Consider the following 25,649-nt stretch of genomic DNA (forward strand, 5'->3'; position numbering starts at 1 on the left):
TAGTCCCATTAAGATGATAATAATGATAATGATGATGATGATGATGGTGGTAGTGGTGGTGGTGGTGGTGGTGGTGATATTAGTAGCCACTGAGGCTTATTGAACATGGTCAAGGTCCAGTGCTAGATACTCTTTCTACAATTTGTATTTAATTTTCACATGAAGACTATTAGTCACATTTCATAGGTGAGAAAACAGAATTAGAGAAAAGTTAACAAACTAAGAGCGCACAGATAGTTAAGGGACAGAGCTGGTATTTAAAGTCAATATCTAAGCTCTTCGTCCAGAAGATGTGTTACATATGGAGAAGATGGAAACGAGAGCAAAAAAAAAAAATTATACACAACCCAGTACGACACAGAGATGGTAGCAGAATGATAACAGCGCAGGAATCATCGTGTTATGATGGAAGCATGCACAGAGCATTAGGGAAAACTCACAAGGATGAAAAGAAGTACAGATTGATTTCTAGTGAAGCCAATGCCTGAGTTTGTGGTTAAGTGAAAATTCACCAAGTGAATAAGACTGGGAAGAATACAAAGAAACCTGTACCTTCTCAGAGGCATAGAACACTCGACACATTGAGAATATTGAAAGCATATCGTGAAAGGCCCAGATGTGATCAGTATTTACAATATTCCCAGAATACTCAGCCTTTCTATGCCAGTAGCCAAAGACAAGACATCTCATTACAGTCTAGAAAGTTTCTTGATACCAATATACAATTTTATGGAGCTACATTTGCTGAAAGGATAACAATCCTACCACTAAACATAACTGCAGTTCTTAAAATGCCTTTTGCTTATTTTTTTGGCTGCCATTGTGCAAGGCTGATTTTGTGACTTGTGCCAGGTCATAAGACCATGATACACTTTGAACTTTAACTCCTGTGAATGATTATTTTTTTACATTTTAATTCTTCTTTTTACTTTCCTTGTATTTATGTGAAGCTACTGTTTCATATAAATAAGCTTGTTTATTGGTTGCTTCCCAATGATAACCTCAGCCAGCTATAGTAGGGAAGAGGTTTGTCTTGTAAAGTTCATCCCACTTCATCCCTGTTATAATACTTATCATACTACATTAAAATTGTTGATTTTCAACATTAGATTAAAAAATGTATGAAGACAGGTACCATGACTTTGCGTAGGTCTTTGCATGATTCATAATAGATATTTGTTAAATAAATATTAAGTAAACAAGTGTTTGCCCTTTTTGCTATTGTCAGTTCCCTACCAGTCACAACTATTCTTTTGCAAACAATATTCTTGGCTCTTAGTTTTGACTCTTAATGCCAAGAATGACTGGTTACCCTATTAATTAGTTTATTGAATATAAATAAGAAAGTTATTAGAGAAGGCTTAATAGGATAGATTCTCTTGCAAGAAAAAGCTCAGGAGACTTTTCTGCTGTAATTCATAGTCTCTGAATTCTGAATTTGCCAGAGTATATAAACACTAAGGACTGAAGTAGTATACATAATTTATTGTTAATATTCTGTCTATAGAGACCAGTTACAATTTTACATGGCCTTGTTTTTTTGTGTGTGTCTTAATGTATGACTCATAAATAAGAAATCAACAAAACCTAACAGGTGCATGCCCTTTGACTATTTTAATCTTGAATTGTGTTATTTCCTGACTTATGCAGGGAGGTTTGCTATATTCCCTAATATTTGTAGAAGCTGTGCCAGACCTGGTCTAACTTGCCTGCAGAGAACACAGTAAAACTTCAAAGAATGAATAGAAGATATGTTTTATATTCACTTTTAAGGAGACCTAGATATTTGGAGAGTAGTTTCTCCTCCATCGAACCTCTAAAAGCCAAGACTGCTCAATTCCTTTCAGCCACTGTGTAGTTGGGTGTCATAAATTTCTGTTTACATCCTTGGAGCCGTGAGGACCATCATGGACTCATTTTTAATTCTTGTTCCAGGGCATATGTGCAGTCCTATCTAGTACTCTAGAACCAAAGTTAAAGTGAGCCTCAATTTCTCACCTGAATAAAACTTCATTTTTCCACTTTTCTTATCAGTCCTTAAAAAACGATGAGCAGTCTGCCAAAACTGATGTTCAGAAACTTCTGGAATTAGGACAGAAACAAAGGTAAGACTTCTCTTTTTTTCTTAGTTATTTCTGCCATAGTGTCAAGCAACATTCAGAAACTTCACAAAATTTATTGATTCTAAATATATGAACCCATTTTTCTTTTCAATTATACTTAAATGTGCATGCGATTAACTTAGGAATCTTGTTCAAATGCAGATTCTTACACAACTGTGGTGGGCTTGAAATTCCACATTTCTAAGAAGCTCTTTGGTGATGGTGGTGCTGATGCTTTTTGTCTGCAAATAACAATTTGAATGTTAGGGAGCTATAATACTTTCCTCAGTTAGTAAGATGGACCCTGGTAAGTCTGACCATCAATAGACAGATTTGATAATATTGACCTAAATGGACCATGTTTAATACAATCAAAACTTGAACATGGTAATAATGATGTGGTGGTAAAGAATGGAATTATCTTATTAACAATACAAGTAGAATCAGTACAATATTATTAGTATTGGTTTGCTTATTTTTGAGGGAAGCATATTATGAAATATACTTGTGTAAATTATAAAAAGCCATACGATTTTTAAATTGCTTTTCCAAGCCAAATAAAGAAAAACAAGTATTTTAATATGACAACTTTACATCTGCTATACACTTACTAGCAACTCTTCTAGTTGATTTGTATATATTTTCTTGTTTCATCTTCACAACTACCTTGTGAAGTAGCTATTATTCCCATTTTGTAGATGGCAAATTGTTGCTCAGAGTGCTTAGTGGAATTGCTGAGAATCATGTTAATTGGAATTTAGATTTAAAATCTGCTCTGTCTTACCCTACAGCCCCACCTTTCCAGTTTGGCTCACTGATCACAATGCAAAAAACTGTTTCAAAGTTTACACACAAGATAGCATGTGGAGTAGATTCTAAGTCCCTTCTCATCAGCCTATATGTCCTCCATTGACCTTGGTTCTTAATTCAAAACTCTATTATTGACATGCATTTGGATTGAGCCAATGATATCTATTAAAAAATATAAAATCAATTGTTTTACATGGACTCTTCTTATTATTTATAGTGACATGTTTATTATTTCTTTAATGTGAAATTCTCTTCAAAGTCTGATACTAAGAAAAACTTGAAAAAAGCAATCCGAACATGTTTCCGAAACAATATTATTTTAATGATTTCATTGGTTTGAAATAAGTCATGCTCAATATTACACCAGTATTTGTGGCTCTGTGAAGTAGTGATAGAAGACATAAGCAACATTTTGAATAGAAATAGTAGAACATTATTCAGTCAGAAAATAGAAAATCTTGTCATTTGTGACAACATGGATGAACCTGGAGGACGTTATGTTAAGGTAAATAAGCCAGGCACAGAAAGACAAATACCACCTAATCTCACTCTTATTTGGAATCTAAAAAAGTTGATATAAAAGAACTGGAGATTAGAGTGGTGATTACCAGGGTCAGAGGTAGCTGGGGAGAGTGTTGGTGGTGAGATGTTGGCTAAAGAATATTAAATTTCAGTTGGTAAAGAGGAATAAGTTAGATGAAGTTAGTACATGATGACTATAGTTAATAATAAACTGTATTTTTTAAAAAAAAATTTAATAAAACCATGAAAAGAGACCAAGAGATGCTGAAAATGATTACTTTATTTTATAGAGTATCTCAGGTTAGGAATGGAGAATAAACAAAAATAGAAAAACAAAAATTGATTTCTGCACAATACATGTGCAGCACCCGGTGAGAGACTGAGGAAGATATAGTGAGTTTGAGAAGATTAGAAAATAAATCTGTATGTAAAGACAAAAATAAAAATGGCTAAAAGATGGCATATACTGGATTTCAGTGATAATAAATAGGGAATCCCTTTTAGGTAGCTCCATAAGAAATAATATAATTAAAGAAATCTTTTAGGGGAAATATTGTGTTATTTCCTGGCTTTTAGGGAAATTACTCTGTCAAACCCATTCAGGGTAGAAAGAAAAATGTAGACCAGGGTGAGAAAACACTACTTAGAGACAAGGACAGGGAGATCTCAAGAGTTAAGACAATGGAGTAAAAGAAAATAAAGTCAGCCTTTCCTTACCACAGGAGGGACACGGATGAGGAGACAGGCTTATGCATGATGTGAATGAAAACCTATTCTCTTGGTTTGTTGATATTTTCTTAAAATATCTATGTCTGATTCACATGACACCAAAAACAACACAAAAATCAGGAAAAAAATGTGAATAGGTGTTTAAGAATTTTAATCATCAAGTGTACATGTGGTAAAGTATATAAACTACCAGATGATAGAACAAGTCTTTCAAAGAGAGGGTAAAATGGAGAACATTTTGGTCTTACTAATTCATAGTTTTATCTAAAATTAAAAACTTGTTTAAAATGCACAACTTGTATTATGTACACAATCAAAGTTAGAATGGAAGACTCAATAAATTATAATAAAAGGTAACTTCTCAAAAGGATATAAGATGTGATGCATTTGTTTTTTGCTGTTTACTTAAAAAGAGAAATATAAAAATTGTGTGTATATTATGGTAAAAGAGACTGTGTATCTCATTTCAAAATCTGACTTATTAGTAAACATTAAAAGAGAAAAAATATCACCTTTGGTTATCAAAAATACTGATTTATTGCAAATTTAAACATCTTCTACGAGTTTGAAAGAGTGCAGTGTGCTTGCCGTTGCCATTTGGTCACATCCCCGGCTCTCAATTATTACCTTGTTTTCTGTTTGTCCTCAGATCCTTGTCATCTGGCTTCATCTGGACTAGTGATCCCTAGAAGCCAGGCTTCTTTTATGTGACTCTGAAACCACTGGTCATAGCTGATGATTCAGAGGTGGCCACCAAAACAAAAACCAATCAATTAGTGTCTCCCTTTGGAACTGTAACGTAGAGGCAACTAATAAGTCTTTCTGTGTAGCTGGAGCTAGGCTGTAAGTAAATTCAGGGGCTATGCTGTGGCCACATACAACTATGTGGAGAGAAAGTAGAGTGTCTTTCTAGCAAGACAAACAGAGAAAGGGGTGTGTTTGCGTGTGTGCACTTATGTGAGAGAAAGAGTGAGAAAATGAGAGTCATGTTGGCTTGAGCGTCACATTTCAGGAATATTTACACAGCCTTGATAATATTCATAGGAGAGTCCCCAGGTGAATGGAGAGATTTTAAACCATACCATGCCAGGACTGAGAATATATAACCACAACAAGGAGAATAAGGAATAGGACAGGACCCTGAAATGTCTGAAAATTTGAAAATGTCCTTGAGCAAAAGAGAATAAAACCTTTTATTCTTTAAGGTGGTTGGTTGGTAGATTCCCAGAAGGCAATTTTGGACTCGGTATACTAAAGCACTTTACAATAATGTTCTCGAAAACTAAAAAAAAAGCCTGGAATTGTGGCAAGTTCTTGATCTGTGATGTTATTAAAATATAAGCTGATAGTCACTAGAAAGAAATGCCTTTCTGTAGAGTGATTAAGGTGAGGGTGTTTTTATAGCTATAATTTGGGATGAAAGAGGTGTGGAATAATGGCCCTTTAAAATTCTTTGTAACACAAAATGTTATGCTAAAATATTTCAATATTTGAGCTATCTATCACAGGTGTCACTTGAGCCAGGAATTTTTTAGAATTAAAGTTTCAGTTTAGTACCAAACAGAGCCCTAGAGTAGCAGATATAAATTGGGCAAATCTCAGTTGGTATTGGGAAGTGGTGCAGAGGCAAGTCAGGAATCATCTCTATAGGAGGATAACTTAGCAAGTCTTTGAAGCAGAAATCTATAGCTAGCTAAAGCACTAGAGCAGTGAGCATGTGAAGACATAAGCCTAGAAGGAAGGCAGAAGAATAGATGAAGAGATATAGAAGACAAAAAGTCTACTTTACCTTTCTGCCTGATAGTGTTCTTTGGCAGGAAAATATTCAGAATTCTCTATCTTTTCCAGATTTTACAATTTGTTTTTTGTCCTGTTCCCTAGATTGCCTCTAGATGTCAGAATGGGGGATTTTTTTTGGAAGAAATATATAGATAGATACCTACTCCCACACATACATTATCTATCTATCTATCTATATTTGTAAAAATATTCATACATACTTATTGTCATTTTAATAAAATATACTTTATTATTTAATTTTTAAGTGTTTTATGACCATCTTTTAAAAATAAAAATGAGAATTTTAAATTAAAATTGCTTAAAAATTTATTATTTTGTCATTTTAATTATAACTTTATTTTCAGTAGGAAATATAATTTTATTGTGTTTCACTCAGTGCTTGTTGAAGATTTGAGTGTTTGGGATAACATGTAGGTCCTTCCTTCCTTCCTTCCTTCCTTCTCAGTAGAGATAGTATAGTAACTCTTTATAGTTTGAGCATATAGACACTAAAACACAATTTCACTACCCCTCTATGCATTTGTTATCTATCATAATATGATGTCATAGTTTGGTGTGGGGTTTACAAAAGTGTCTTGCACATTGTAAGCCTACAATATATGTAGGTATATATTATATTATACTATAAACACTCTATGGAAAATATCAGAAATAATAATGGAAGCCCAGATTTTATATGTCCATATATGAAGAAAGTCTGATAAATGAAACCAGTCTGAGACAGTGATGGAAGCTGTCACTTAGAATCCACTTCAAGCACATTAAAAGCATCACCCAAGAAGGCATAAATTATTTAAAAACCAAAGTGACTGTAATTATTCTATAACTTGTTCTCACTGTATTTTGATTTGTCAACCAAAGTCCAAAATGATTACAAAAAACAGACAGACTTTCTTTCTCATTCTTGAAATTGGGACTGGGACATCAATCTCAAGGCTAATTAATCTGGCAGCCCCATTAAGTCCTGCTGGGTGAAAGAGCAGCTTATGGTTGTGTAGAACATCATGGTCAGAGAATGAACATAAGGGTGTGGAGAAATGTCAGTGGTTATTGCCATGACCTAACATTTGTTAAGTAATTCTTTTATAGGCATTGTGTTAAGTGCTTTGCTTGCATTCTGTCTTCTTAATATGAGCACAAACCTATAAGTTAGTTCTACCATTGTGCCCTTTTTTTGGTTGAAGAAATTGAGTATGAGAGGGTGTGTCACTTGCTCAAATATCCAGAGCTAATCTGTTGGCACTAGATTGGAAGTTATAAATTAGTTTAGGTGCTGGTAAGACTCAAATAGGTTTCTATTTTGTTGTTGCTATTGCTTTGAGAGAATTTCTGTAGCCAGGAATTGCCACACATACAAACACAAACAAGTACACTAGCCTTTATCTAATATCTGATCTATTTGAGGTGATAGCTTGAGTAAAAAAAAAAAAAAAAAAAAAAAAATCAAGGCACAGAAAGATAATATGATGTGTTATAAATAAATAAATCCTAAATCCTTAAGAGAAATGCAAATTTAGGGAAATATCACTCTTTTTAAAAAGGGAGACAGGATCCTTATGTACTACTGAGCTTGAGACACAATGAGTATATATGCATAGGCATGCATTTTTAAATTATCTTCATTAAATGAGACAGGCCTTAAGTTAAAATAAGTTTCTTTTCCCTGTTTTTACAAAAGATGTCAGGCCTTACAAAGAATGTATAAAGCACAATGCTTTAGAATTAATTAATTAAGAGCATCAGAAGGGAACAGTAATTTTATCCTATCAGCAAGTCTATGGTGACTTTTTCTAACCAGCATGTTCATACCCCAGTATGCTGTTAGCGAAATTATCTTTTCAACTTGAATTATATATTGCTTTGATTTAACACATCATGTGGCTCACAGATGATTCAAACGTGGGATTTTTATAAAGCATAATAGTAAGGTTATTTAAAAAAAATCAACTTGCTGTTAGTATTTGCATGGGAGAGAAAGCCTTTTATTACCAGAATCTTTAGACACATCCTGTATGCTTAACTGTGGCTTTATGCAATTCTAGTTGTCTATGTCCTAAATGTATACAGCAAAGCTTCCTTTCATAATGTACATAGGAAATAATGGAATTATATTATTTTCTCACTTATGTTCTGTTTTCTACTAAAATAGAGAAGAAATGAAGTCTCTTCAGGAGGCCCTGCAAAATCAGCTTAAGGAGACATCAGAGAAAGCAGAAAAACACCAGGCTACTGTAAGTGTGTTTCTTCTTTGTGCCTTTTGCTTTTGGGCTGGGACATTGTTACTTTCTTTTTCCAAAATCACTATGGAACAAACACATCTATAAAAAATAAAAGTGAAAAGACAATAAAAGAAGCATCAGTCAATGTGAACAGAATAGTACTTGGTCAGCTTTCATTCCTGGAAAAGGTTAATGTTTTATTTCATTATTAGGGGGTCATCTAATTCCCAGCCTACTTTTAAGAATGAGAAACTAAAGGACAGAGTGGGACAAGAGTTCTGGTGTCAGGGCTTCATCAGTGGCTCTCACATTGTGGGATGTCACTGACTGTGAAGTAAATTAAGCTAAGTGATAGTTAAGTCGCACCCCACATCCACTGAATAAGGATCTCTCAGGAGCAGGGCCATGGAATCTATTTAATCCATCCCACGGGTTATTCTAATGCATCCCAAAGTTGATGAATCAAACTCCTCTCCTGACAGCAAGAATTGTGAGAAATAAACTATGAAACAAACTTTCTCACCCGGAATGATGTTCCCTTGACCCCACCGTTTCAGCTCTTACTACGAATATTTACCACAGGCAGGAGGGATGGTGTTTCTGAGAGCCATGCTGAAAACTAGGTTTCTACTGTATTCCCCAAAGCCACCTCATGCACCATGTATAGGGATTGGACCTTATATCTTGTTTTCAAGATCTGAGTCTGTTTTAAAATATAGTGTGTTAATTGAACATATGAGGTATGGTAAGGTCAACAGATCAGGAAAGACTCCCACTGAAAACATAGCTTATTTCTCACAGTTCTAGCTGCACACCACAGAGGGGCCACACGGGGAGGCACCCAGGCTGTTCATGAGGCAGAGGGAGAGGAGGAAACTATGGGTAAGAGGCTTTGTTGTGGTTTCTGAGGCAATGAACAAGTGAGGCAGGATAAGTGGGCTTGGGATTGGATAAATGGGCTTGGGATTGGCCAGTTTGAGTGATTTTTGGTTGGCTCTGGGGCATAGCAGCTGTCCTGACTTATAACCTGTCCCTAAGGTGATTAGGGCAACTCCACAGTGGCCTGGGATAATAAAAGGGGGGCAGTTAAGAGTGTTGTTTTTCGATTGGTTGTTTGTATTTGAAAAGTGTGTCTCTGGGAGGAGGACTTCTCACCTCCAAGACGTTGGAGCAGCAATGAGAGAGTCCAGAACTAAGGCAGGGTGGCTCAAGCATATGATTGGGTTGTTCAGAGCAAGGCTGATCCAGCACATCCATGAAGAACAAATGTTAAAGCATCAGATTTACAGAAGCTAAAACCGTGGTGAAGCCTAAATCTCCATTTAGGTCAATTACCTGGAATCCTAGGCTCTCTAAACACAGTCAGCCTGCCTTTCTTTTACAAAACTTCCTTTAACAACCTTGATTAAAATGTGGAGTTTTGCTTCTGAAACTCAGTCCAGTCTGTCATCTGCAACAGCTGATTTCAGGAACAGCCTTTCCAACAATGATTGTTGACGTTTCAAAGTACAGAACTGTTTCATATAAGGATTCACTGTTATCTGTTCTGTTCACCTGTTAGGACGGGCATATTGGTTCATTGCTATGCCACGGCAACTCTCACTGCTCACCTGAAATGTGGCCTAAAGTCTGGTTCACTGGATACCAAATGTTACATAAAAGAATAGACATATTTTTAGTATCAGCTTGTCGATCCCTCCTCCCAACACCGGACCTAGCTTGCTGAATGGTCCTAATTGCAATCACATTTCTGCCATGACTAATCATATTTAATCTGAGTTTCTTCATAGCCTAATGACAAACAATGGTAGAGCAGAACAGAAGTGCTCACACAGACTATTTTCTCTGGTCTCATAATAAAACTACATTGTTTGTTTCCTTACTGAAAAAGAGTAATTCAAATAACGTGTTTCTAGCTTGCATTTGCACAGCTATAAGCTAAGGCATGAACTCATAATTATTCCAGTAGATTATGCAAACTGTCTGAGATCCAAAAAGAAGAGAGTTATAACTTTTGAAAGAGCACAAACCAAAGTTAGAATATCCAAGTATGACAAATGTCATGGACAAATAATGTAGACTGAGTCACCTTTGCCTTCATCTCAGCGTGTTGGCAGTGCCTTCCTTATGGCTGAACACTGGATCTTGAGGGAAGCTTTCTCTTTTCCCCCAAAATTCTTCACTAAACCAGAAACTTCCTAAAGAAACTCATAACTTACTATGTGCTTCAGAGTAAGAGTGTTTGGGATTTAAATTTCTAGTAGGCCATGTACTAATTCTGTAAATTTACTAGCTCATTACCAGACTTGATCAAGCTTTTTAACTTCTGCAAGTTTCCTCATTATCACATTTAAGGGGTTATTCACATTAAATTAATGTACATAATCTCTCTAAAATTATATCTGGCATGTAGTTGATAGTAGACATTAAACTAAAGTCATTCCCCTTCCTTCTGCACTTCCCATTTTAATTTCATCTTCATCAGTTAGCTGAATGAATATAAGCAAGTCATTTGATTTCTCTGAGGCTTTTTCATTGTAAGAAGTACAATGGTACTAATGTAACAGGTTATTTGGTGGTTATATGAGATGATGCATGCACTGTTGAGCAGAAGATGTGATCTATTATAAGCAACTTCTAAATTGTATCACATAATCATCATCATTATTAGTATTTTTTCTTCCTAACCATTTAAAATCTTTGTTATATGATAATATTGTGGTAAGAATTATCAGGGATGACAGAATGCATACCTAATAAAAGGACTATTAAAATAATATATTCAATTGTTCATACTTTAGGATGTTCTATTTCCTCAACTCTATTTACATTACTATTCAAAATAATTTTGTTTTGCAATTTCTGCATACTGCTGCATAGATTTTCAATGGCTATTCTTAAAAGCCAGCATTGAAATGTTTGAGAGTGACCTCGGGTTCTCAGAGACTTACAAATGGTGTCTTTATGGGAATCAGACATATTACCTGTCTATCAGTGATCGGGGCAACACAGTGATATCTTTACTGTTATTAAAAACTACTAGATGGTGAGGTTTTTCACCAAAGGCTTGCATTTTCTTAAATGCAGACTATTTCTTTTTTATTTGGTATTCCTGTTAATTTCTTTTTTTATTTTCCATAGGTCATTAGGGTACAGGTGGTATTTGGTTACATGAGGAAATTCTTTAGTGGTGATTTGTGAGATTTTGGTGCACCCATCAGCCAAGCAGTATACACTGCATCCTATTTGTAGTCTTTTATACCTTGCCCCCCAGTCACACTTTCCCCCAAGTCCCCAAAGTCCATTGTATCATTCTTATAACTTTGCATCCTCATAGCTTAGCTCCCACATATCAGTGAGAACATACCGTGTTTCGTTTTCCATTCCTGAGTTACTTCACTTAGAATAATAGTCTCCAATCTCATCCAGGTCACTGCAAATGCTGTTAATTTGTTCCTTTTTGTGGCTGAGTTGTATTCCATTATATATATATGGTTAATATATATATTATGGTTAATTATAATTATAGATATATATTTATATATTTATAAATATATATAAATATATAAATGTATATATATTTATAAATATATATTTATATACATTTATATATTATATATAATATATACATTTATATATTATACATAATATATACATTTATATATAATATATAAATGTATATATTATGTATAATATATAAATGTATAATTATATATAAATATAATTATATATTTATATATAAATACATAAAAATAAATATAATTATATATTTTATATATAAATACATAAAAATAAATATAATTATATATATATATATATCACCATTTCTTTATCCACTTGTTGATTGATGGGCATTTGGGTTGGTTCCACGATTTTGCAATTGCGAATTGTGCACTATAAACATAAGTGTACAAGTATCTTTTTCATATAATGACTAATTTTCCTCTGGGTAGATACCCAGTAGTGGGATTGATGGATCAAATGGTAGTTCTACTTTTACTTATTTAAGGAATCACCACACTGTTTTCCGCAGTGGCTGTACTAGCTTACATTCCCACCAGCAGTGCGGAAGTGTTCCCTGATCACTGCATTTATGCCAACATCTACAGTTTATCGATTTTTTTATTATGGCCATTCTTGCAGGAGTAAGGTGGTATTGCATTTTGATTTTGATTTGCATTTCCCTGATCATTAATGATATTGAGCATTTTTTCATATGTTTATTTGCAATTTGTATATCTTCTTTTGAGAATTATCTATTCATGTCCTTAGCCCACTTTTTGATGGGATTCTTTTTAACTGATTTGTTTGAGTTTGTTGTAGATTCTGGATATTAGTCCTTTGTCAGATGTATAGATTATGAAGATTTTCTTCCAATCTGTGTGTTGTCTGTTTACTCTGCTGACTGTTCCTTTTGCTGTGCAAAAGCTCTTTAGTCTAATTAAGCCCCAACTATTTATCTTTGTTTTTATTGTGTTTGCTTTTGGGTTCTTTGTCATGAGAGCCTTGCCTAAGCCAATGTCAAGAACGGTTTTTCCAATGTTATCCACTAGAAATTTTATAGTTTCAGGTCTTAGATATAAGTCCTTAATCTATCTTGAGTTGATTTTTGTATAAGGTGAGAGATGAAGATTGTTTCATTCTCCTATATGTGGCTAGCCAATTATCCCAGCAACATTTGTTGAAAAGGGTGTCCTTTCCCCACTTTATATTTTTGTTTGCTTTGTCAAAGATCAGTTGGCTGTTAAGTATTAGGGTTTATTTCTGGGTTCACTATGATTTCCATTGGTCTATATGCCATTTGTATACCAATACTATGCTGTTTTTGTGACTATGGGCTTATAGTTTGAAATCAGGTAGTGCAAAACCTCCTGATTTGTTCTTTTTGCTCAGTCTTGCTTTGGCTATGAGGGCTCTTTTTTGTTTCCATATAAATTTTAGAATTGTTTTTTCTAATTCTGAGAAGAATGATGGTGGTATTTTAATGGGGATTGTGTTGAATTTATAGATTGCTTTGGGCAGTATGGCCGTTTTCACAATATTGATTCTACCCATCCATGAGCATGAGATATGTTTCCATTTGTTTGTGTCATCTGTGATTTCTTTCAGCAGTGTTTTGTAGTTTTCCTTGTAGAAGCCTTTTGCCTCCTTGGTTAGGTATATTCCTAAGTATTTTACTTTTTTTGCAGCTATTATAAAAGGAGTTGAATCCTTGATTTGATTCTCCACTTGGTCGCTGTTGGTGTAGAGAAGAGCTACAGATTTGTGTACAGTAATCTTCTATCCAGAAACTTTACTGAATTCTTTTATCAGTTCTAGGAGCTTTTCAGAGGAGCCTTTAGGGTTTTCAAGGTAAATGATAATATCATCAGCAAACAATGACAGTTTGACTTCCTCTTTACCAATTTGGATGCCATTTATTTCTTTCTCTTTTCTGATTGCTCTGGATAGGACTTCCAACACTATGTTGAAGAGGAGTGGTAAAAGTGAACCATCCTTGTCTTGTTCCAGTTCTCAGAGGGAATGCTTTCAACTTTTCCCCATTTAGTATTATGTCGGCTGTGGGTTTGTCATAGATGCCTTTTATTACATTGAGGTATGTGCCCTGTATGCTGATTTTGCTGAAGGTTTTAATCATAAAGGGATGCTGGGTTTTGGAGAATGCTTGTTCTGATGAGCATTCAACAGAGAATGCATCATCTGTTGAGATGATCATGGAATTTTTGTTTTTAATTCTGTTTATGTGGTGTATCCCATGTATTGACTTGTGTATGTTATACTATCCCTGCATCCCTGGTATAAAACCCACTTGATCATGGTAGATTATCTTTTTGATATGTTGGATTCGGTTAGTTCGTATTTTGTTAAGGATTTTAGTGTCTATGTTCATGAAGGATATTGGTCTGTAGTTTTATTTTTGGCTATGTCCCTTCCTGGTTTTGGTAATAGGGTGATGCTGGCTTCATAGAATAAATTAGGGAGGGTTCCCTCTTTTTCTATCTTGTGGCATAGTGCCAAAAGGATTGTTACCAATTCTTCTTTGAATATCTGGTGGAATTCTGCTGTGAATCCATCTGGTCCTAGACTTTTTTGTTAGTAATTTTTAAATTACCATTTCAATCTTGCTGTTTGTTATTGGTCTGTTTGGGGTTTCTAGTTCTTCCTGATTTAAGCTAGGAGGGTGGTATTTTTCCAGGAATTTATCCATCTCTTCTAGGTTTCCTAGTTTATGTGCATAAAGGTGTTCATAGTAGCCTTGAGTGATCTTTTGTATTTCAGTGGTGTCAGTTGTAATATCTCCTGTTTCATTTCTTAGTGAGGTTGTTTGGATTTTCTCTCTTCTTTTCTTGGTTAATTGTGCTAATATTCTATCAATTTTATTTATCTTTTCTAAGAACCAGCTTTTTGTTTCATTTATCTTTTGTATTGGTTGTTTTTTGTTTCAATTTCACTTAGTCCTGCTCTGATCTTGGTTATTTCCTTTTTTCTTCTGGGTTTGGGTTTGGTTTGTTCTTGTTTCTCTAGTTCCTTGAGGTGTGACCTTAGAGTGTCAGTTTGTGCTCTTTCAGTGTTTCTGATGTAGGCATTTAGGGCTATGAACTTTCCTCATAGCACCACCTTTCCCGTATCCCAGAGGTTTTGATGGGTTGTGTCATTATTGTTGTTCAGTTTGAAGATTTTTAAAATTTCTATCTTGATTTCATTTTTGACCCAGTGCTCATTCAGGAGCAGGTTATTTAATTTCCATGTATTTGCATGGTTTTGAAGGTTTCTTTTGGAGTTGATTTCCAGTTTTTTTCCACTGTGGTCTGAGAGAGTGTTTGATATAATTTCAATTTGTTTAAACTTATTGAGACTTGTTTTATGGCCTGTCATATGGTCTATCTTGGAGAAAGTTGCATGCGCTGTTGAATAGAATGTATATTCTGGGGTTGTTGGATGAAATGTTCTGTATATATCTGTTAAGTCCATTTGTTCCAAGGTATAGTTTAAATTCATTGTTTCTTTGTTGACGTTCTGTCTTGACCTTTCTAGTACTGTCAGTGGAGTATTGAAGTCCCCCACTATTATTGTGTTGCTGTTTATCTCGTTTGTTAGGTCTATCGGTAATAATTTTATAAATTTAGGAACTCCAGTGTTAGGTGTATATATGTTTAGGATTGTGATATTTTCTTGTTGGACAAGGCCTTTTACCATTATATAATGTCCCACTTTGTCTCTTTTAACCACTGTTGCTTTAAAGTTTGTTTTGTCTTATATAAGAATAGCTACCCCTGCTTGCTTTTCATGTCCATTTGCATGAATTGCCCTTTCTACCACTTTACTTTAAGTTTATATGAGTTCTTATGTTTTAGGTGAGTCTCCTGAAGGCAGCAGATGGTCAATTGGTTGGCAAGCTTTTTGTTGTTGTTGTTTGATTTGTTTTGTTTTGTTTTGTTTTGTTTTGAGATGGAGTCTTGCTCTGTCACCCAGGCTGAAGTGCAGTGGCACAATCTTGGCTCACTGCAACCTCCACCTCCTGGGTTCAAGCGATTTTCCTATCTCAGCCTCCTGAGTAGCTAGGATTACAGGCACAAGTCACCACACCCGGCTAATTTTTGTATTTTTAGTAGAGATGGGGTTTCGCCATGTTGGCCAGGATGGTCTTGAACTCCTGACCTCAGGTGATCCACCCGCCTCGGCTTCCCAAAATGCTGGAATTACAGGCATGAGCTACTGCGCCCGGTCAGTTCTTATCCATTCTGCAGTTCGGTATCTTTTAAGTGGAGCATTTAGGCCATTTACCATCAATGTTCGTACTGAGATGTGAGGTACCATTTCAATCGTTGTGCTATTATGTACTTGGTGTTTTTTGTTTTAGGTTTTTGCTTTTTAAATTGTATTTCTGTTTTATAGGTCCTGTGTGATTTATGCTTTAAAGAGGTTCTGTTTTGATGTTTCCAGGATTTGTTTCAAGATTTAGCATTCCTTTTAGCAGTTCTTGTAGTGGTGGCTTGGTAGTGGCGAATTCACTCAGCCTTTGTTTGTCCAGAAAAGACTGTATCTTTCCTTCATATATGATGCTTAGTTTCACTGGATACAAAATTCTTAGCTGGTAATTGTTTTGTTTGAGAAGGCTGAAGATAGGGCCCCAATCCTTCTAGCTTGTAGGGTTTCTGCTGAGAAATCTGCTGTTAAAGTAATAGGTTTTCCTTTATAGGTTTCCTGGTGCTTTTGTCTCATAGTTCTTAAGATTCCTTCCTTCATCTTAACTTTAGATAACCTGATGACAATGTGTGTAGTCGATGATCTTTTTGTGATGAATTTCCCTGTGTTCTTTGTGCTTCTTGTATTTGAATGTCTAGTTCTCTAGCAAGGCTATGGAAGTTTTCTTCAATTATTCCCCCAAATAGGTTTTCCAAACTTTTAGATTTATCTTCTTTCACAGGAACACTGATTTTTCTTAGGTTTGGTTGCTCAACATAATCCCAGACTTCTTGGAGGCTTAGTTCATATTTTCTTATTCTTTTTTTCTTTGTCTTTGTTGGATTGAGTTAATTGGAAGACCTTGTCTTTGAACTCTGGATTTCTTTCTTCTACGGGTTCAATTCTATTGTGAGACTTTCCAGAGCATTTGCATTTCTATAAGTACGTCCAATGTTCCCTGAAGTTTTGATTGTTTTTTCTTTGGCTATCTATTTCCTTGAATATTTCTCCCTTCACTTCTTGTATCACTTTTTGAATTTCCTTGCACTGGGCTTTGCCTTTCTCTGGTGCCTCCCTGATTAGGTTAATAACTAACCGCCTGAATTCTTTTTCAGGTAAATCAGGGATGTCTTCTTGGATCCATTGCTGGTGAGCTAGTGTGATTTTTTGGGGGTGTTAAAGAGCCTTGCTTTGTCATATTACCAGTGTTGGTCTTCTGGTTCCTTCTCATTTGTTAGGCTCTGTCATAGAAAAGGTCCAGGGCTGAAAGCTGTTGTTCAGATTCTTTTGTCCCGTGGGGTATTCCCTTGATGTGGTACTCTTCTCGTTTTCCTATGGATGTTCATTCCTGTGAGCCTAGCTGCAGTGATTGTGATCTCTCTTCTGGGTCTAGCCACCCAGCAAGTCTACCTAGCTCTGGGCCGGTACTGGGGGCTGACTTCACAGAGTCTTATGATGTGAGCCATCTATGGGCCTCTCAGCTGTGGATACCAGCACCTGTTCTGGTGGAGGTGGCAGTTGGGGGTGAATGCACTCTGTGAGGGTTCTTAGCTCTGGTGGTTTCATGTTCTATTTTTGTACTGGTTGGCCTCCTGCCAGCACGAGGCCCTTTCCAGAGAGCATCAGCTGTGGTAGTATGGAGACAAACCAACAGTGAGCAGGGTCCTAAAACTCCCAAGAGTATATGCCCTTTGTCTTCCACTACCAGGCTACCAGGGTGCATAGGGAAGGACCATCAGGTTGCTGCAGGGCTAGGCATGTCTGAGCTCAGACTCTCCTTGGGTGGGTCTTGCTGTGGCTGTTGTGGGGGATGGGGATGAGGTTCCCAGGTCACTGGAGTTGTGTACCTAGGAGGATTATGGCTACCTCTGCTGAGTCATGCAGGTTGCTGGGTAAGTGGAGAAAAGCCAGTAGTCACAGGCCTCGCCCAGCTTCCACGCAATCTGAAGGGCTGGTCTGGCTCCCACCGTGTCCCCTCTAACAGCCCTAAGTCTATTTCCAGGTGGTAGGCGAGCAGAGCTTAAGAACTTACCCCAGGCTACCCACCTTCCAGCTTTGAAAGAAAAGGGCTTTGTTCTTCCCCTTCCTGTGGAGTCTGCAAGCTGAATTTGTACCCTTCCCCCAGTTCTAACCAGGAGGCTTCTTATCCAATTCTAATTATTACAGAGTTCAACTGGAGACTTCCTACTTCCTGTGGTGTTTCCCCTGACACCCCTCCTGAAGGTTCTCTGTGATGCCAGGCAGGAATGGCCTGCTTGGGGACGCAGTGAGCTCCCAGGGCCTTTCCCACTGCTTTCTCTACCCCTATATTTTGCTCAGCTCTCTAAATTGACTCAGCTCCAGGTAAGGTTGGAAACCTTTCCTGCAAACTGCTCCTTCAGTTTCCACAGTCAGGGTGTGTGTTCAGGAGCCGAGGGTCTCCCTTTCCCAATTCCACGGTTTGGGTACTCACAGTATTTGGGGTGTCTCCTGGGTTCTGCAGGAGCAGTTTGCTTCCTTTAGAGGGTGTGTCTATTCTTGTTAACTTCCTTTTTTTTTTTTTTTTTTTGAGACAGAGTCTTGCTCTGTGGTCAGGCTGGAGTGCAGTGGCACGATCTCAGCTCCCTGCAACCTCCACCACCCAGGTTCAAACGATTCTCCTGCCTCAGCCTCCCTAGTAACTGGGACTACTGGCGCGTGCCACCACACGCAGCTAATTTTGTATTTTCAGAATAGAGGGGGTTTCACCATGTTGGCCAGGATGGTCTTGATCTCTTGACCTCATGATCTGCCCCCCTTGGCGTCCCAATGTGCTGGGATTATAGGTATGAGCCACTGCACCCAGCTGACTTCTAAAAATAATTTAAAAATCACATATCAGTATATATTTATGTATGTAGGTATCTATAAATATACACACATACACATATGTAAGGGAATATTTGTGTATGATTTTGCGTGAGGAAAATGAGAGAGGAAAAGAAGAATAATATATTTCAACAAAAGAGTCTTCTTTATCCATTATGCTTTTTAGAAAATTAAAACATTTTAAAAATTACATATAATTTGTAACCCTTCAATTAGAAATGGAAATCTTGATATAGATAGTTGATATAAAGTAATACCAGAGGGCATATCTCACTCCTTTCTTGAAGTTAACAAATGTACATAGCCATACCCCCTTCTAAGGATGTAGTTAGAAAATGTATGTATTACTATAGAAACAGCTTACAGTAGAGGCCAAAATTTCCAAGTAACCAACTTCAAAGGGAATCGGACCTGGGCTGGCACAAAGTGCAAATCAGAAGAGACCACTTTGGTGGTCTTTGGTCTTTGCCATAAGAAGATAAAAAAGGAGATGAGAGAATGGAGAATGAAGAGCAGAAGTGAGTACATTTAAACAGCTTTAAAGTCAAAAGCCTTGTTTTCCCACTAGAAGCCTCTTCTGGTTATTTGGTTATACGCCCCTGTGATGGCTAATATTAGGTGTCAACTTGATCGGATTGAAGGATACGTAGATAGCTGGTTTAAGTACTGTTTCTGGGTGTGTCTGTGAGGGTGTTGCCAGAGGAGACTGCCATTTTAGTCTGTGGACTGGGGGAGAAAGACCTACCCTCAATGTAGGCAGCACCATCCAATGAGCTGTCAGCACAGCTGGACCAAAGCAGGCAGAAGAAGGTAGGATAAGCTGGTTTACAGATACCTACATATACAGATATAGACTGATAAGTGATTTCAAAATTATTTTTAGAAGTTAATAGGAATAGACAGACCCTTGAGTCTTCTAACTTTCACCTCCTCCTGGGCTGGATGCCTCCTCCCATTTCTCCTGCCCTTGGATATCAGACTCCAGGTTCTTTGGCCTTTGGATTCTTGGACTTATACCAGTGGTTTGCCAGGGGCTCTCAGGCCATCAGCCACAGACTGAAGGCTGCACTGTCAGCTTCCCAGCTTTTGAGGCTTTTGGATTCCGACTGAGCCGCTACTGCTTCTCTCTTCCCCAGCTTGCAGATGGCCTATCATGGGACTACGCCTTGTGATCCTGTAAGCCAATTCTCCCTAATAAACTCCCTTTCATATATACATGTATCCTGTTGGTTCTGTCCCTCTGGAGAACCCTAATACAGTCCCTTAAAAGAATTATCTACTTGGAATCTTCTAGACCAAGAGGCTGATAAAAACTTTATCTGACTTGTCAGAATACTCTGGATGTTATTCAGAACCTGGGGAAGTGAACATCAGAACTAGAAAATAGATTGTTATCCCTTTCTTACCCAGATGAATGCCCACTCTTTTACTTAATACTGGGGCATTTAATGAGACTTTTCTTAAAGACTCCACAGAGATCTCTCAGGTCTCCATCTTGACTTCCACAGACTTAGTGTCTTCCTAGGAGGACCTTTATATATGGTGCAGTAACACAGGCATCCCTATGAATACTGCATCATTTGCATTATACTTGCCTCTTTATATCTTCCAATAGGGGAAAGAAAGAAGAATGAACACAATTTTTAAAATCTATTGTAAAAGCAAGGTTTTTTGACCATAGTATATCTTCATATTGTAAAACACAGCTGATGTTAAACAAATTAAGAATATAGAATCATCATTATAATTACTCAAATATTCTACCAGTTGGTAACTTATAATAATGTATTCAAAAACCAATATGAAGACAAAATATTAAATAGGCTCACTTTGGAGTCATTCCTCAAGAAGGGTATTTAAATAAACTGTATATTCAGTTGTTTGGCAACTTTTTTTATGGGTAGAAGTTAAAAATATCCCTCAACTTTCTCTTCTCTCTACTTAAGTCTTCCATGCCTACTAGAACCATTATTGTAGAAATGCATTTTAATCACATCCAGTACAATATACACATACATGTATAAATATATTAATGTTTCCATATACTGTCAACCAAGAAAAAGATAAGTGACATATACTAATCTTGTGCATGATATATATTCATACTTTCTACTCTAATCCTCTAATCTATTTTTAAATGATATTCTTGACTTTCTACACTTTTATAATCAAAATATATGGAAAGTGGCCATGTCCGATGCTGTGATTTTACCAGAAACTTACAGCTTATCATTCATTCCAAGAATACTTATTAATCCTCACTAAGAACTAGAAATTATGGAATAAACCATTTTCTTTTTTGACTCATCATCATCAGAATCATTCATTAAATGCATATTTATATAGTTACTACCGAGATGAGAAACTGATGCCATTGCTAACTCATTCCCCCAAATGATAACTGCTAAAAAATGATAGCAGTTAAAGGAAAATATGAACTGAAGTATTAAAAAAGAAGCATGCGAAAAACCCAACAAACGAAATAATGAGTGATTCCTGGAAAGAAAGATGACTCACAGAAATGAATATATATGTCTTTGGAAGAGGTCGTTGTGATTAGTTGAGTCAGGGGGCCGCAGTAGGAGGCATGCAAGAGTAGGCTGAAGGTCATCTATAGATTCTGCTCTCCTTTTCTGCACTCTTCCTTGAGAGTATCACCTTCTGTCCCTTCCCCTTAGAAATCAATGGCAACAGCTCAGGCCTCTCCTGTCATCAAGGTAACATCAGTGCAGTACAAAAGCCCTGCTAGAATGAGAAGTAATGGGAGTGAGGAAGGGTGGAGTCATAGTACCCACCCCATCTCCCTTAGATCCCCTAAGAGCATTCTATGCTTTCAAAGTTTTCTATCCTGGGTTTTTCATTTTCTCCCCAGGACAGCAGCCATCACTGGCCCTTTTCCTGTACCCATTGCCACACAAAGCAATTGAAAATTCAAAAAAAAAAAAAAAATCAGATAAGGGCTAAAATGACAAGATATTTGAGTACAGAGCTACTAAAAAGAAACACTACACATTGGACTACATACGCATTCTGAAGCAGAATTACTGGAGTAGATAAACTAACAATTTAGTTAAGCATGTTAAATATACCCAAGGAGTTAACCTATACAGTAATAACACATAGAAAAACAAAACAAAAAATCATAAAAAAACTACTTGATAATGTTAACTGTAGACAATAGCCAGTAGTTAATAGGTAAAATAAAGAATACACTAAACGGTGTAAGTATAAGAAAGAAAATAGTAATAATGACAAATTTATAGAAAGCATCAGGGAACGACAAAATACTGAGATAGAAAACGTAAAATATGCATTAAAAGCTATGGAGAATCAGAGTAAAATTGCCAAGTATCTGAGTCACAAAATAAAAGCACACATATAAATAAATAGAAACTTTATCGTGCCATCGTGAAATTTTAAAATATCAAAATAAAAGATACAATTACAAAATTTTCCAAGGGAAAGAACAGATCACCCACAAAAGGGCAATAATCAGATAGATATCAGACTTCTTAAGATTGTTAATGAGTTTAAGAAGACAATAAAGCAATGTTTTAGTACACTGCTTCTACATTGTTCTATACATATAAACTGGCATTCAAATGTTAAAGCACATAAAGCATGGAAGTGTTGCCAGAGAAAGCTCCATTTTGAAAATCCTTTTGGAGGAAATACTGTACTCAAAAACAGAATAAACAGCAGACTGCAAGTGATATGAGGATTAATAGTGAACAAATACCTTGGCCAATTTAGTTTTTCCTTTAGGAAACAGAGCCGAAGAGGGGAAAATATGATTGGGGTGAGGCAGTGCAACAAGGGGACATATAGTAAATAACCAAGACTATTGTAAATTTTCTATATTTTAACTTAGAAGCAATTATGGCGAGAACAAAATTAGAATGTGTAATATTGAAACTCACATGCAGAAAAACTTGATTTACTCCGTTAAAAAAAAAGATGGAAAAAATTAAATTAATTCATATAATAGAAAGGAAAAAAGGCAAAAAATTCACGATGGCCAAAGTTCCAATGTATTAGAAATCATGAGAAATTAAAATGGGTTAAATTTAATAATTTAATTTTTAAAATGAGACAGAATAACTAAAATTAAAAGAATAGGAAAACATATACAAATGTTCTAAGTTTAAAAATTGAAAATATTGCATATGTAACATAAGCAAGATAGGAAAATACAGGCAAACGAATATAAAGGAAAGAGTTGGCAACAACATTAATGTCTGCCACATAGAATTTAAGAAACAGATATAATAAGGGAAGACACTACATACTCGCAAACAAAATAAAATAAAGTAAAACCATTATAAATAAGTATATACCTAACAATGTAGCTTCAGTATTCATCAAGCTATATGTAATAGAACATGAACATAAGCAGATACATAGAATATCTTAACAATACAATTGATAATTTTATTTTATTTTACATCCACCAGTTTGTTATAAAAGAGATAATGAAGGATACAGAGGAAGAGATGACTAAGGCGAGAAATACGGGAAGGGGCAAGAAGCTTCCATGCGCTCCCTGGACATGCCACCCTCCAGTAATTTCTAGTGTTCATCCATGTAGGAACCCAGTCCTAGGTTTTTATGGAAGCTTCATTACTTCACCTTTATGTCCCCCAGGGTATAGGGCAAGATTCTCTTTAGAATGAGAGTTTTATGATCCACAAACAGAAAGGCAGGGAAAGATTAGAGTCCTATTTAGTATGAGTTATTAAAATTGCTTGAGGGGCAGATGTACACGCCTTCTGTTTTACAGTACTAGGTAGATGAATTTCCCAATCAGATACAATGCTCATTCCCATAATACAATCAGATAAAAGAGACCAAACTGCTTCACATGAGGTGTGTTCCAATATATCAACTTTTATAATCCTATCCATTTTTACATTTTTAAGTTCTTGTCCCAGGAACTTCTCTTCTTCTCTTGCAGACTATTTTACCCTCTCTTGTGCGAAAGACTTTGGGCCCTCAGCCAGGGATTAAGCCAAGGGACCCTGGCCTTTCTGTCAATCTTTATCTTCATTAATCAGTATAGCCATTACCCCAGACAATGCCAGGGATGGGTTTCTCATTGTAATCTTTTAAAATATTCTGACTTTTTAAATTTATTCAGACTGGGGGAAAATAGAGCAAACTGGTTTGGGGCCCTTTAGTATTGGGGGACCAGCCAAGTCTCCCTTTGATCTACTCAGCCTTTGATAGTGTTGTATTTAGACTTTTGTTTTAACCCCATTAATTTCCATTTTATTAATTTAATATTTTAATGACCATCTAAAGATTTCCACCTTGTGAGATGAATCCCATGACTCTCTCTTCTCTTTTTCTTTGTAGTTTCACCTCATCAGTGTTTTTTTGTTTGTTTGTTTTTCTTAATTTTTTGTAGAGATGAGGTTTCACTGTGTTGCCCAGACTGGTTTTGAACTCCTGGCCTCAAGCAATCCTTCTACCTTGGCCAGCCAAAGTACTAGGATTACAGTTGTGAGCCATCATGCTCTGCCAGTGTTTTCTTTATTCATCTTATTTGTTAATTATTTAAAATTTTTCACCTTTCTGGGATGAGTTCTTTCACTCTCCTCACTACCCTTCACTGTTCTCTGGTTAATTTACCTGATGTTTTATTAGCATCTGTAGTGAACCATGAGGAGAAGTTGAGACAACGAATTTGATAAGCCTTCTCTGACTGTCTCTGTTTTGTATCAACAGGGTTACATGAGGTGTTCATGAAAATGGGGCTCCCCTAACCACAGCACTTACCATAACCTGAGTAACAGGCATATTTAGCCAGTGAATGTCCCTGACATCATAAAAGCAATCCCATTTGGCTTGCATATGAAGCATATCAACTGCTTCATCTGGGGTGCTCCACTTGACATTTATAGGTGGAGTCAGACAGTCCCACTTCAGAACTTTACAGTGGCTTTTATCCACCCCACCAGACTGGCCATTTCTTCAGGAATAAATTCCTATGATATATACACATCTGCAATTACTCAGTAGTGAGCTGTAGGTCCTGCATCAATGCAAACATGTTCTTCTACTCTGCATCATTTAAAACCAAAGACACTGGCTGGGCTTGGTGGCTCACATCTGTAATCTCAGCACTTTGCGGGGGCGAGGTGGGTGGATCGCCTGAGGTCAGGAGTTCAAGACCAGCCCGACCAACATGGTGAAACCCCGTCTCTACTAAAAATACAAAATTTAGCTGGGCATGGTGGCAGGGCTTGTAATCCCAGCTACTCGGAGACTGAGGCAGAAGAATCACTTGAACCTGGGAGGCGGAGGTTGCAGTGAGCCAAGATCATGCCATTGCACTCCAGTCTGGGTGACAAGAGCAAAACTCTGTCTAAAAACACACACACACACACACACACATATTAGTCGCAAATTATTTACTTTCACTATCCATTTTAGTAAAGGTACCTCAGAGAGCTGATAATACCAATGTACAAAGTGAACAATTTCTTCGCACTTCGCATTATACTAAGTTTTAGTAGTTACTTGTTTTTGCCCTTCTCCCACATTGACCACCTTTTTGGTGACCAAAGGTCTTAGAAGTGCTTTCTGTTTTCCTGACATAATTTTCCCCTTTGCGGGTGGCTTTGAGGCTAGTGGCCTGAGCTCAGACAGACTCACATCTGAGCTTGGTTTACCCTAAAGGCCTGACTCAGCACTCTATTTAAATTCTATTTTAGCTATTATAGATAAAAATAACCAAGGATTTGAACATGTTGCTTTTCTCTTATTAGTTTCATAAACCAAAAATGAAATTCTAAGCCTCCAGATGGATTGAATGGACTCCCCTCTCAGCCAACGGGATTCCAAAGAAACCTGAAAAACTAGTTCAGGAAGGGGATGACAGACATGCCTCATTACACTCTTTCTTTTGGATTTTAGACACAACTGACTAACA

The 25,649-nt window shown here is 36.5% G+C and overlaps 1 protein-coding gene across 6 annotated transcripts in view; it reads left to right on the forward strand.

The window, feature by feature from the left end:
- LUZP2 (leucine zipper protein 2) overlaps positions 1–25,649 on the forward strand; it is a 589,723-nt gene that overhangs the window by 240,048 nt on the left and 324,026 nt on the right. For all 6 annotated transcript variants that reach the window (XM_055094247.2, XM_034932301.3, XM_034932302.3 and 3 more), the window contains exons 3-4: positions 2,035–2,105; positions 8,113–8,194. In XM_055094247.2, the coding sequence (XP_054950222.2) occupies positions 2,035–2,105; positions 8,113–8,194 (153 nt within the window). The remainder of the gene's footprint in view (positions 1–2,034; positions 2,106–8,112; positions 8,195–25,649) is intronic.

This window comes from Pan paniscus, chromosome 9 (assembly GCF_029289425.2).
Source record: "Pan paniscus chromosome 9, NHGRI_mPanPan1-v2.0_pri, whole genome shotgun sequence".
Classification (NCBI taxonomy): domain Eukaryota; kingdom Metazoa; phylum Chordata; class Mammalia; order Primates; family Hominidae; genus Pan; species Pan paniscus.